The sequence below is a fragment of the Charadrius vociferus genome, unplaced genomic scaffold, assembly GCF_000708025.1.
Source record: "Charadrius vociferus isolate BGI_N301 unplaced genomic scaffold, ASM70802v2 scaffold59, whole genome shotgun sequence".
Taxonomy (NCBI): Eukaryota; Metazoa; Chordata; class Aves; order Charadriiformes; family Charadriidae; genus Charadrius; species Charadrius vociferus.
In genome coordinates, this window is record NW_009661371.1 from 6,882,843 (window position 1) to 6,896,751 (window position 13,909).

Here is a 13,909-nt window from a genome sequence, read left to right on the forward strand (position 1 = left end):
AGCAACTTCTACTTACTATAAGAAATAATTGAGGAAAGGTTAATTAAGTGTCTAAGAAGTTGCAATCCTGTTACAGGCGACCACTATGGCTTCTGTTCTGCAGAATGTTGTTGTGATCATTTTCCAGTATCAACCACACATGATTTAATTAGGTACTCTCCTCTGATTGCAGATTGTTTTAAACTTCACCACCATGGACCTTTACAAGAGCAGTCTCTGTTGGTATGACTATATTGAAGTAAGAGATGGCTACTGGAGAAAATCACCTCTGCTTGGTATGCAACTGTTGAATGCTGCACTGTCTGTAGTTTGCACACTCATTTAGTTCAGTGGACTTGTGTGCTGTTGAACTCACAACAAACCTCTTGGCTTTGAGGTGTCTAGAATGATTCTAAACTTAGGGATGGGGAAAAAACCTCTAAATGGCCTCAATAAGTCGTTAATTTGACTTCAAGTCTCAAGCCTTCTTTTGATTGCAGCTAGCTGTTATCCAGCTTGGTGTGTGGAAAGATGAAAACTACAAAATATGCAACTTTTTGCTTTGCGTGTGGGTATTTGAATATGAAGTTGCCATAGTTTTGTTCACAGAAATGGGGAAATAGTATGCAGACAAATCTGTAGGGCATGTGATGGGAAATCCATAGGGCACGTGATGAGCACATGCCCACTGTAGAGTTGTATTTATCAGCTCTGTTCCTGTAATTTTAAAATTATTAATAGAAGGTTATTTCTTCTTCACATGTCCTTCCCTGCTCTTGCAGAGAAAAGACATGCAAAGCAATAATGAATTAAGTCTTTGAATTGCAACTAATATGCAGGAAAGTGCAGCCATCCTTTTCTTAATTCAAAGGGCTGGTGGGGAGATTTCACACCCTGTAATGCCACTGCCTAATCCAGATGGTCGGTTTGATGTCCTGTGATCTTCTAGGATTGAAACTGGGGATTTCAGACCCTAGGAAACATGAACGTCTCCAATTTCTTGGGGTCAATTTTGTTGCTGTTTTTAGAATGAAGACTAAAACTATTTATTAGTGTCCTAACAGCCACAATTTAAAAACAGCAAGAAAGAAAGAAAAGGAAGCAGATAGAGAGGACAGCTTTTTAAAAGTAGTGCCTGTTTTCTTGGCCTTAAAAAGAAAAGAAAGAAGAAAGAATTAAGACCAGACAGTAATTATTCTTTTCTCCTGTTCCCATCTCTATCACCTAGACAAACAGAAATTTCACCTACCTAGGCTGAATTTAAGAGGATAATATAGTCTAGGGTCATTTGAATGTTAGTTTTTAAATCTCTGGTCCTTAGGCACAATAAGCGGTATTACTGTGACCTAGGTTATGTTCCTGTCTTAAGATTTGTATTCACTTTCCCCTTCCAAAACACCCAGGTTTGTATGTATAGAAACAGTCTATAACAATAATTTTTCTACTTAATTCCCCTAAGGTTTTGTACTTAGACTTGTGAGTCTGACTGCAAAGAAAAGAAGTACTGAAAGCTTTATAATAAAATCTTTGTATACTAGGTCCTGATCTGCAGAAACCCATGTGCTAACCATAAGCGTGTGAATAGTTCCACTGAGTTGGTTATGCTACTTCTGTTTATATGTTAAACATTTGTATAAATGTTTGCAGCATTTGGCTTCAGAGGTGGCAGAAAATGCAGTTACTGGTTGCATGTTTTTAGGCAGGTTTTGTGGTGACAAACTGCCAGAAGTCCTCGCATCCTCTGACAGCAGGATGTGGATCGAGTTCCGCAGCAGCAGCAACTGGGTTGGGAAAGGTTTTGCAGCAATTTATGAAGGTAAGCCTCTTACAGCATTAAAGATGACTTGATTATGGAGGAAAAATATTAACTGGATACCTTTGGCTATTAAAAAAAAAAGTGTCAGAAATAAGCTAATATGAAATCGATATTTTATTACTAAAAGAGACAGTAGGTGTTAACTTACTAGACAGGACATTTTGAAACTCTTTCTGTGATCAGATTTCAGATGACCTCTTTTCCACTGACACCACTGCTAATCATAGAATCATAGTACGGTTTAGGTTGGAAGGGACCTTAAACTCATCTAGTTCCAACCCCCCTGCCATGGGCAGGGATACCTCCCACCAGACCAGGTTGCTGAAAGCCCCATCCAGCCTGGCCTTGAACACTTCCAGAGATGGGGCATCCACAGCTTCTCTGGGCAACCTGTTCCAGTGCCTCACCACCCTCACAGCCTAGAACTTCTTCCTAATATCTAATATTCATAAGCATTTTTTACCAGTCATTTAATTAACTAAATGTTCATGTTCTTGTGCTTAGCTTGTGGAAAGCTTTCTTTGAGTACTTTCTGTTTATTCTTCAGAAAAATCTGACAAGTTTTCCATATGCTCTGGGATTACTTACCAGAGACACTCCCACACAGAAAGTATATTAGCAAGTCAACATTCACCTGTTTAAAATAGAGCCTGTTGTCTTAAATATTGAATCCGTGGTAGTAAACTGTATGATTGAGTTGATATTCACAGATCTTTACACGGTTATCAGTATGGACCCTGAAATGTGCATTTACTTTTCATGAAAGTATTTTTTATTTGTATTAGCTGTTTCTTCAAATTCAGTGTAAGCTTGAAGTAATAAACTGTAGGTCAAAATGCATAGACCATTATAAAATATGAGACCTCTGTCTTATTTGTCTCTGTAAAGGTTACTAAATATTAATGAAGAATGTTTCAAAGGTGAACAAAAAGTAAAATCTAATTATTTTGACCTTTTAAACATAACCTGTAGAATGTATAGATTCAGATTACCCATGTTTCTGAAGTCTTCCTGAACACTGTAGACGTGGTTAGAGCTATTACAAATGCTAAATTTTGTTTGCTAGCTGAAATAGATATAGTGATTTAAATGTTTGTGTTTTCAAGAATTTGTCCTTGGTAGACTTTTTAAGTCTTCTCCAGAATAACCTTATCATTAGTTTTAAAAAGCAGAGCATAAAATGTCAGTTTGGGCATGGGGAACAGAAAACATCATTATTGACAATAAGAATTTTATGCTTTTATCAGCTATTTGTGGAGGTGAAATCCACAAAAACGAAGGCCAGATCCAGTCTCCCAATTATCCTGATGACTACAGACCAATGAAGGAATGTGTGTGGAAAATAACAGTGTCAGAAAACTACAATGTAGGATTAACCTTTCAAGCATTTGAGGTAAAGCCTTTTAACTGATTTCAGAAAAGCATCTAGTGGCTAAGTGACAGTGACGTTTAAGGGAATCCTTATTAAACCTGTGAATGAATTTAAGAATTCTCTATGAAGAATAAGCTCCAGAATCCAATTCTACTCTCCATGAAACCTTCCTTTCTTCAGATTTTTTCAAGATTAAAGGTTCTTCATGTTTTCTATGCTATTTGAATTGGAATGTTTTAGGTACTGACAATAGTCACAGCTTAGCAAATACATAATCCAGTTCAGCAAGGCTGTTTTAATATTCTGTTAAATAATAGGCATTTTTTATCTTTGCTAAATCTTATTGTTAAAAAGGAATGTCTGTTTGGAAAGAAACCACCATATTTTTTGGCTTCTGTTTTGAGAAGAAAGAAAAAAAAGAAAGCCTACTTAAATTCAGTTTACAAACCTATATTTAGAGAGGGAAGAAAAAAGCCACAGTGAGTCATACTTGCGTGTCTTTAGTGTACACCTCTCTGTGTATAACATTGCTAACCAGTGGTAAACTATTGTATAACAAAGAAAAATAATATTTCATAGGTCTTTTTTATACATATGCTATACACTGGTTTGAAGTTTGTAGATAAATTTAGTAACATATTTTGAGTTCACTTGTTTTATTTGAATATGCCTCAGCAGTAATGACATAAAGAACACTTTTTTTAAAAATCTAAACTTTCTGGCTTTGTTGTGTGCATAGATATAAACACAGATATCGTAAATATAGATATAATTTCCAACATGTAATTTTAGTTTTACAGACAGACTTCAGCGATATGGCACATTTTTGCTATGACAAAAAGGTGTAAGCATGAGATAACAAGGGTTTGAGACTTTATCTGCAATTATGAATATAAACAATGGAAATTTTAATAATTTCACAAAATCTACTTTGTTTGCCCAACGGACCTCAGTTTAATATCACCTCTGGGAGCGTCAGACTTCCATCTCTTCTTATCTTTCAGGACCTTTTTCTAATCGCCAAATTACGGTGTATTCGCAAGTGTGAAGATGGCATATTCCTGCCTCACCATATAGAAAATAATAAGAAGCAAAGGACCAGCAAATGAGAACACAATTTAGTAGGCTAGTGGTTAAGGCTGTCAGAAGAAATGTCCAGTTTTTCCCCCAGACTATTTAGTATTATGGCACTCTCTAGAGGTGAAACATGTGGACTGACACCTCATAAGAAGAAAGAGGAAATTGAGCAGAAGTATAGTTGAGTGGTAGTCTCAGGTTAGTGCCTCTGCTAGATGTGTTTTGAAAGGAAAAAAAAATAATCCAACAGTGGGGACTTAAAAAGCACATACTTTTCTAGGGACAGTCTGAGCTGTGATTCCAGAGTGGCAAGATGCCCTTGAGTGCCAAATGAGGTGCCCCAGAAAGGCACAAGACTTCTGTTATATGTGTCTTCGCAGTGTTTCTTACTGGCTCGTCCACAGGGCTCCCCGCTGAGAGAGAGAGTTGCTTTGGAAACTGCTCTGAAGTGCCTTGCCTAGACATTCACCATTGGGTCTGATTTCCATTTCAGGTCCAAGTGCCTGAACGTAGGTGTTCTGTTTTTTGCTACTAAGTCCCTCTCTGGACTGAATCCTTGGTGCACTGCCCAGTAAAACAAAAAGTTGTTTAAAAATCACAGTTCTTCGTGCCAGCTGAGATCAAAAAAAGTAAATGTCAGGCCAAAGAGTTATTGCAGCGTGTTTGTGAGAAAATTACTTTTCTGTCCTTTGAAAGGTACAGTTAAGTAAGAGGAATTCTCATTATCCATATGTAATGCTAGAAAAAATAACTGTATAAATAACCTTCACTCTGAAATGAAAGCACTAGGGAAGCTGAGAATTTCAAACTGTGTCAATGAGTCATCTTGTTTTGCCTGCTGTGGGCAACTCGTTTTCCACCGAGTGTGGGATTACCCTTTCTTATTTGGTTGCCTGATGGGCAGCTACACTTTCCAGTATCTAGATGATACTGGCAGCAGAGATGTTGGGACTAGTAACGTCATCTTTTTGCTTCATTGTTATAGTCACCTTTATTATACTGTTCTTTGAAAATCAGTGGTCCTTGTGTATTTTTTTTTTTTAAAAAGGACTTCTGTTGGCACGCAGTTTCACCAGGTAAGGCAATCCTGAGGGTTTGTAGAGCTGAGCCATTTTAGTCTTCTTCATTTGAGTGGCCATGTTAATCTTTGTGCAGATAGTGTTCATTTAAATTATTTTTACATAAGTCAGAGAATAAAATTTATCTGATCTTCTGATTCCACTAGGCATATATCCCACCTTTTATACTTTTTATGACTAAAGTCTATGACTTGAGTCAGACATGCTTACCTGTACTGGAATTTGAATCTCTCAACAAATAAATTAACAAAGACAAAAAATAATTGGAAGACTTCACCTGAAATGTGATTGCTCCTGGATTTGCTCTTCAAACCCTCTTCTTTTTTTTTGTGTGCTATATATATGTATTATTTTTTTCTGTTGGGGGAGTACTACAAAACAAAGGTAGTCTGGAATTTTTAACCAGGTATGTTTTAGTCTAAAGTAATTGTTTTTTTCAAATCTGAAACTATGTACAAGGAATTGTCTTTCCTTTTGAGAATGCATGTTGAGAACATATCTGGATTTCCATTTCACCAGATTTCTTAGTGTTTTCTTGTGCTTATGCTCCTGTCTTAAGAATTTTTCAGGCATTTTCTCAGCTTAGTTCTCTAGTGCCATTCAAATTCTGGGTTTCCTCTAAGGTCTTCAGGAGCCAATGGTATCTTTCATTCTATAAGCAATGCAATTTTCTGCAAAACCTATTTATGCTTTTCTGCAAAACCTATTTATGCTTTTCTGCGTTTGCACATTTTTTACACATTTTGTGTATTCTCATCCATGTGTAATATCAACCTTGTGAAGTTTTAATGCTCCAGTAAATGAGATTTACAGGACCAGTCCAGTTACAAATAAACTCACTGGAAGTCCTTTCATTAACTTGGGGAGATTTTTCTGCCCTTGTAGTGGGAAGAATAAGAGACTATTGCAAGTGTAATAGATCTTTGTATGGCAATGTTCCTGGACGACAGTACCGTCACATCTTAAAACCTGAGGTACAGATAAGCAAAGAACATTTTATACTAGTACTTTTTCATTGGTTACCAAGTGCCTTAACATCAGTTGTTATTTCTCAAAAATACAATACTTATCCTTTAGTTTATATATAGGTGTAAGGATTTAATCCCTTAATATAATAATATTGATAATAATAATGGCATCACTTGCAGTTGTAGTATACTAAAAATAAATTAATATAGTAGAATGGCCACCTTTCAAGTTATTTTATTGAAAATCAATAGCACTTTCTAAGTTGGTTGACTTTTATAGTCTTAGGAAGTTTAGCAACTTACTGCTACACAAAATGTATTTTTAGCTCTTGTCTTCTGCCAAAAATAGAGTGATTCTCAGAAAAGAAACTAACAATTCACCTCATTGGGAATTTGGTATGTGTAACTCGGAGTTGCAATTGGCCTGTGAAAAATCAGATTTTCCATATTTCCCTATAGAACATGGAAAACATGAAAACATGGAAAAAGATAGATGTTAATTAAAAGTCTTGAGGAGTGAAATGACCACAGACGTGAGGAAAATACACAATTCCTTTATTGATATTAGTGGGCTTTGGACCAGGTCACTTCTTTCTGCAACAGAGTGCAATATGATTTTTACTGAGATAACAAGGCAGACTTTGTTTCAAAATGGAATATGATGTCACGTGTTTAAAATTTATTATTGAGATTAATGCAAATTTGGAATCGGTATTACAGTGTCAAAAACTTATCAGTGCTCTGGTAGACACATGCCTGACTGCATTAGTTGCAAACATACAATTGCTGTTGAAGTCAGCAATGGGTGGTTGCATCCCAGGTCTTTCTTGACTTTCTTACTCATTTCTCAAACTCTGGCCCAAAGCAATTCCTGAGCAAACAGCTAAGAAATCAGAGTAAATGGCAATATGGATTGTGCCAGATAAGTGAGTGGGAGAAAATTACGTATTTGAATGCTTGAAGAATTGGAAAGTTGGAAAGAAGACAGACAAATTTTGTGTGTAAGTGTGTGCCATATTTTGATGCCATTAAAATGAAATAAAATCAAACAGTTTCTTCCCCCAGGTTTCCCTCTTACATAAAAGAAGCAGAAATCCTAATGTGCTAAATGAAAGCTCCTTAGTCTGTGGTGGCTACTGAGCTTAGTGTTGGTCATGATGCATAATTAGAGCAGAGTATCAGCAGCCACTTGTACTAACTGTACAGCTTACATGCAAGAAAAACTCTGTCTGGAGATAAGATGTAGATTTTTCTGGGTTTGGTGTGGTTTTGACTTTGTCATTTTAACAGAATTTGGATGTGCTGAATTACATTTGAGGCTTCTCCAACTCCTTCTCCCTGACCTTGGTCCCCACCACTTCCCCCCTTAACCTACCTTACAATTCAGCCACTTAGTTGAACAATAGTTTTCTTAGAGGATTTATTTTTGAATACTTGGATTTTGTTAATTCTTTTATAGCTAAGATGCTATATTACTTGAGTAACGTGAAGTAATCCTGCAGTAAAATGACCCAGATCAAGAGGGTTTCTTAACTCTGTTGGGAAAGATACTCTCAATAAAGATAGGCATCAAAAATTTTCAATGCTTCGCATAGGATCATAGTTGTGCTGCTACTGCTTTCTTCTTTGGGGCAATTCACACTCTGACTGACTCTGTAAATACTATTATGTAAAGAGCACAAGACTTGCTACCCAAGTAGAAATACACACGTGCCCACTCATATGCTAGTCTATGTTTGTATGTCATCTGGCAGGAGATTTAAATGAGGCACATTTTCAGTTGTTCTGGTTTCAGTGGGTTTCTCCATCAGTATGGCAAAGATTCACTCCATTGGCTTAGAAAGCCAAAAGATGACACCTGAAATAAGCAATCGTGCAGCAGAAACCAGACACACAATGATGATAGTTTTTGTCATCTGTTCTATTGGCTACTTAAGAGCTGATAATTTTGGAATTGTGTTTGGATGCAATTCTACAGATGGCCCAAACTCTTATTGATTGCACTGTAATTTTTTACGCTTACCCTGCAAAATCAGTGGGTAGTCACAAATGCAAAATTTTGCACTGTGTTGAAGATAAAGGAAGAAAATAAAATATTGATCATCATCTGAAATAGCACAGTTTGAAGTCTAAAAATCTTATGCATATTAATAAAAATTCAGCTTTCTAATATTTCAAAACCAATTAATATTTCTGACCTGGTTAGTTGTTGAAGCATTAATCTTTTATACTTGAGTTTACATGAGAAAAGAGGACTTAACTTGAACTCAGAGTAGGAATATGACAGGACATTGGAAAGCCTAAAGGTGAGAGTGTCTTTTTAGCTACTGTTTTCCATTTAGACTGTTGTGTCCTGTGTAACAATCTTGAAATTATTTCTTCTTGTAGAAAACAAGTATAGTTAAAAAAAGTCCAGTGATGCTTGTTCTTTTCCTCATTTTCCTGGTGTTTGAATCCTAAACAGAGAAACCTAACATTAACTTCGAAAAAATTCTCTCCTGTTTATTAGCTGATATTTGCTATTTATGGACAAGTTCAAATAGGTCACTTTAAAAATAATTTTTTACAGATTGAAAGACACGATAACTGTGCATATGACTACTTGGAAATTCGAGATGGAACAAATGAAAACAGTCCTTTAATTGGTCACTTTTGTGGCTATGACAAGCCAGAAGACATTAGATCTACCTCTAATACCCTGTGGATGAAGTTCGTTTCTGATGGAACCGTTAACAAAGCAGGTTTTGCAGCTAACTTTTTTAAAGGTAAATGTTAAAGCATATTTTGGGAGCTGTGAACTGCTTATCACTTGATTTTATACTAGAAAAAAATATGATAGGATATGAAAAAAAATTTTCAACCTAATTTTTCTAAAATCAGTTCCGTACTGTCTCCAGTGTATTTTTTAACTGGGCATGAAATTTTATTCAATCAAAAGAGTTGAGGTATTTCTATTTCCTTGTAAAATATGTTCAAAGAATTAAGGAACATATCCAGTACAACTTCCTACTCTCTTCAGGTTCAAATAATCAGCGAAGTTTTGAAACAGCTTTGAAACATATCTTGTGAAAATGGGGGTGGTGGTCATATTTCTTTATCAAATATAAATGTAAATAGTATAATCACAATAGAGACAACGTGGTCTTTTCTGTTAGTTTTTTTTTTTTTTTTTGTCTAGATGTTGTGTTTTTTCTAATCTTGTTGCTGCGTTACGCGGCTTTATCAATTTATTACTTGTTGTGAGCAAGAAAAAAAAAACCAAAACTGAGAAATGATACAGTGACCAATGGCCTCCCAGTCTTCCTCCAGTTTTGGGGGTGTGGGTGTGGGGTGTGATACAATTCCAGCTATACCTGCAGCAGTTGGTGCGTGGGGAGCCTGTAATTCCTACCCTGTGCTGCCCATGGCACAGTGAAAGCCACCATCAGTGGTGTGGCCATGGTGACACACAAAATACAGGTCACAGCACCAGGAAGACCTTTTTGCTCTTTTGAAAAGCCACAAGCTGGGGCTTTTTTCCCCACTAACTGATAATTTTTACTCTAGACAATTATAACCTTGAAGGCTGCAGACATGAGAGTGGGAGGTCTGTTTTATTCTGAAGAAATTATTTGTCCTGGTGTAAGGAAACAATATTTCAACATCTGAGGAATATTTTAACAATGAATCTCATGGGTATACTTCAGCGCTAGTAGAGATAATACATTATTCCTTTCCCTCCCCCATCCCTAATGCATCTTGTTCCCTTTAATATCAGTAGAATGAAAACCTGGGATTTGAGGATTCTGTTAATCTGTTTTTGAGTATGAATTCGGGATAATGCACAAATTGATTCTGTGGGAGATAAAGTGCCCTTCAAGTGACCCTGCTGTGGATTTTCAATCTTTCTTTCAATACTTTATACAACCTTTAGATTACGGCTGCCTGAATTATTGTATGTTGCCCACAAAGTGCTTATAAATTAGGTCTGCAGCTGTCAGTAGGTATTGTTGTAGAAAAACCCACCCAAACCTCTCAAAGGACAAATTTTTATTTTCTCCATTGCAGGTCTCCTTAGTATTTGAAAATGCTCTAGTCAGCAACCACGGCGTGTTATGTAGTGCACCTTATAATGGCATGCATATGGCTTTCTGGGTTGATATTGATCCAGCAATTACAGCTGAGGGAGGTCATTATTTAACATGTTTTTGCATTCTTCCCTGTCTTGGCAGAGGAAGATGAATGTGCCAAACCTGACAATGGTGGCTGTGAGCAGCGCTGTGTAAACACTCTGGGCAGTTACCAGTGCGCCTGTGATCCTGGCTATGAACTTGGTCCTGACAAAAAGAGCTGTGAAGGTACAGTGCGTTGCTGTGTTATGGGCTCTTAAAGCTCACAGAGTGCCATCGCTTGAGTGAAATGCCACACCTTTCGTACGCTCTGTCCTAGCGGTGTGAGATCTGTGGAACCCAGTCTGGAAAACCAGTGCTCCCTTTTAAGTTGTGGTGCCGCGGTGATGTCTGCCCATGGCAGTCATCTTCACCTGATGTCTGTCACTAATTTAGCTTCCCAGGTTTTGCTGTTAGTCGACTGGGGCTGATGCAAAGCAGAACTTTGTACCTTCCCAAACCACTTACTATATTATTCAAACTCATTAAAGCCAAGTCTCCCACCATGTATAAGGAAAAAATTATCAGCAGAGCAATGTGCTGTTGTCTGAGAATCAGAATATTTAATGATCCCTCTGACCACCTCTGACTGGGGTGTGATTGGGAAGGTGGCTGGTTTGAAGAGCAGGATCCTTTATTCTAGCTCAAAACTCAGAGAAATCCTCCTCACTCCTGGTCAGGTTGTGGACGTTTCTGGCTGAAAACAAATTCTACATTTCAGGGTGAGCAAAGCCTGTTCAAATAATCATTTTGAGAAATAAATACCTGATAAATGGAAGTCTATATAAAGATGGGATTGGACTGAGATAAGCTTTTGCATTCTATACGTATTTCACATCAAAGGAAAGAAGCAAAAGCTCTTGATCATTACACACAAATTATTGTTTGATTATTTTTTTTTTATTCATAAACACCAATAAATTCAGGGATAGCACAAATTATTCTTATTTTATTTCACCTGTTTTTTTCAGTAGTGAATGGAGTTTGAAAATTGGGTGTTCGGTGTTACGGTTTTCTGCAGATGTGATTCAGTGGTCTCTCTCATTTTTCCAGTTCCCTGGCTTTAACTCATGATTTGTCACAATTTGGGCTAGTTTTGCTTAGTTTCTTTGCACTTTTTCTTCTTTTGCTTTTGGTTCTGTAGAGTTGGGTTTTTCTGTTCATTTGGGGGATGTGTGCGTGTGTGTGTGCGAGGTGGTGATTGTCTTAGACTACAGTCATGTTAGACTGCAGCTCTCATCAAGTCAGTTGTTTTTTTGGTTGGGGTTTTTTCCCCCCTCAACTTTAATAGTGGGCACATTGGAAAAACAGTTTATTTCAAAAAGCCTATTGTATTAAGATGTCTGCATACTAGGCAGTGTGCAGAAAGTAAGGTTAACCTAATGGGGGCCATGAAGACAAGTTTGATCGCTGGGCCTTTGATCAGCAGCCCAAATTTATGTAAGGAATTTCATTTAGTCTGCCTGCTGATCTGAGTCAGAACATTAGGGAAGATTACTGGTCTTTCAGAAAACTCTTCCTTCTTCCTCTGAAACATAGAGAAGGAATACTTCCCTGGCACTCAAACAGATAAGCAACTCTGGCAAAAAGGGGAGTCGTTCGAAGTAGCGCAGTGCAGTGCAGTATGGAGTAAAATCCCCGAGCTATCCCTAAAAGTGTGAAAGCGTTTGTTCCATGCAAGGTAGCACTCACTGTATGTAGATGCTGCTTGTGGCTGCTGAATTAAAATCACTGTGTAGTCACAGTGAGCATTATACCCAATTTATAGTTTGGGAATTTAAGGGGTGACCTAGCTGTGTTAATTCACACATGATGCCAGAGTAGAAGCCTCTAACTCAGAAACTCTGCCCAATGCTTCACTGCAGTGTTGACATGCACAGAAAATTGCTTCATGCTGGTCTAATCCAAGTCTCCCCTGCTGGCAGCAGATTACAAGGCTTTAAGAGTTGGGGGTTTTTTTCAGTATTTCCACGTTTCCCACCGCTGCCTCAAGGAACAATGGAGTGATGTTGAAAAGCAGAAACTGAAAACTAGTGCTCAGTTGTCACCCTGACCCCGCCTGGATCGTTTTGGGGGTACAACTTGTGTCATCTGACTATGGTCTCTAAACCTGTGCCCAGTGTTATTTGACTCTGTGATGTGACACAGGGCCTTCATGTGCCCCTCCAGTCAGATTACGTTTACATGTATACCTAGAAGTCCTTTGCATGGAAAGCCAGGTGCCAGGAGGAAGACTGATATGTGTCTGGGTTGGCCAAGTGTGCCCCGATGCAGAAACTGGAGAGCTCACCCAGGTGTGTTAGGTGAAGTAGATGTAGTGTTTGAGCCCATCAGATAGACAGGAATAGCCAGTTTTCCAAGCATTCAGCATTAGAGCAAAGCAGTTGGAAGAAGGTGGAGCTTCCCCCCACCAGCTCGTTATTAAGAGATTTGTGGATGATTTCCAGTGCTGTCACAGTGCTGGAATGGTATCAATGGAGCAGAGTGTGATAGAGAACCCCTGCAAATCTCATTACTTTAAAAAAAAAAAAAAAATCATAAAATTTCCACAGATGGAAAAGATTAATGTGTTTATCCATTGCTATCTGAACTGCATTCACAAACATAGTACAGTATTGTTCTGTTGTATGGAGGTGACTATTCAGCATACACTTGGAAATAATAAGTATTTTCTCTATTGAACATCCATACTTCAACAAAAAGAATTGTGACTGAAGAGTACGTGACTGCTATACCAAAGTAGTGACCCTATCTAGTAGGTTATGGGAGGCGTATACAGCTATATGAGCTGAGACAGGTAGGGTTGATTCGGGATCAATAATCAAGGAGAGAAGCTGGGGAAATGCAAAGCGCATCTTAAGTAGTCCGTCTGTCAGAAGAGGAGTGGTCAAGGTCCTGGGGAGGGCGGTGAGGTCAGAGGACTTGCCTGGGAAATGCTGTCAGAGAATAACCAGAGTCTCTGGAGGGAAGGGAAAAGAATGAATATGATAACGCCTTGTGTAGTCCTGAAACTTATCTCTGTCCGCAAACCTGCAAGCTGTTCAAGATAGGGGCTGTCTCTTTCTCTTTGTTTGCACCAAGCATGATAAAACGAGATTCTGATTAGTCTGTCTGGGCATTACAGCAGTATAAGTAATGAGAGGACTGAATCTTCTCAGTGTGCTTCTGTTTATAGTAAAACATGGTTTCAGTCAAGAAACGATGCTCTCCCTTTTAATTTTACAGCTGCTTGCGGAGGACTCCTGACAAAGCTAAATGGGACTATAACCACACCAGGGTGGCCCAAAGAGTATCCTCCAAACAAAAACTGTGTGTGGCAGGTGGTTGCCCCGACGCAATACCGAATTTCAATGAAGTTTGAGTTTTTTGAGTTAGAAGGGAATGAAGTAAGTAACCGTGAACAAAGAGCTGCACAATCTGTCTCACGCTAAACAGTTTCACAAGCATTCAAAAATAGATATTGTCTTATA

General features: G+C 37.9%; 1 protein-coding gene across 1 annotated transcript in view; it reads left to right on the forward strand.

The window, feature by feature from the left end:
- Positions 1-13,909, forward strand: part of TLL1 (tolloid-like 1) — a 139,334-nt gene that overhangs the window by 101,572 nt on the left and 23,853 nt on the right. The window contains exons 10-15 of the mRNA XM_009893731.1: positions 173-275; positions 1,679-1,795; positions 3,043-3,188; positions 8,861-9,056; positions 10,503-10,628; positions 13,665-13,825. Coding sequence (XP_009892033.1) covers positions 173-275; positions 1,679-1,795; positions 3,043-3,188; positions 8,861-9,056; positions 10,503-10,628; positions 13,665-13,825 — 849 coding nt within the window. The remainder of the gene's footprint in view (positions 1-172; positions 276-1,678; positions 1,796-3,042; positions 3,189-8,860; positions 9,057-10,502; positions 10,629-13,664; positions 13,826-13,909) is intronic.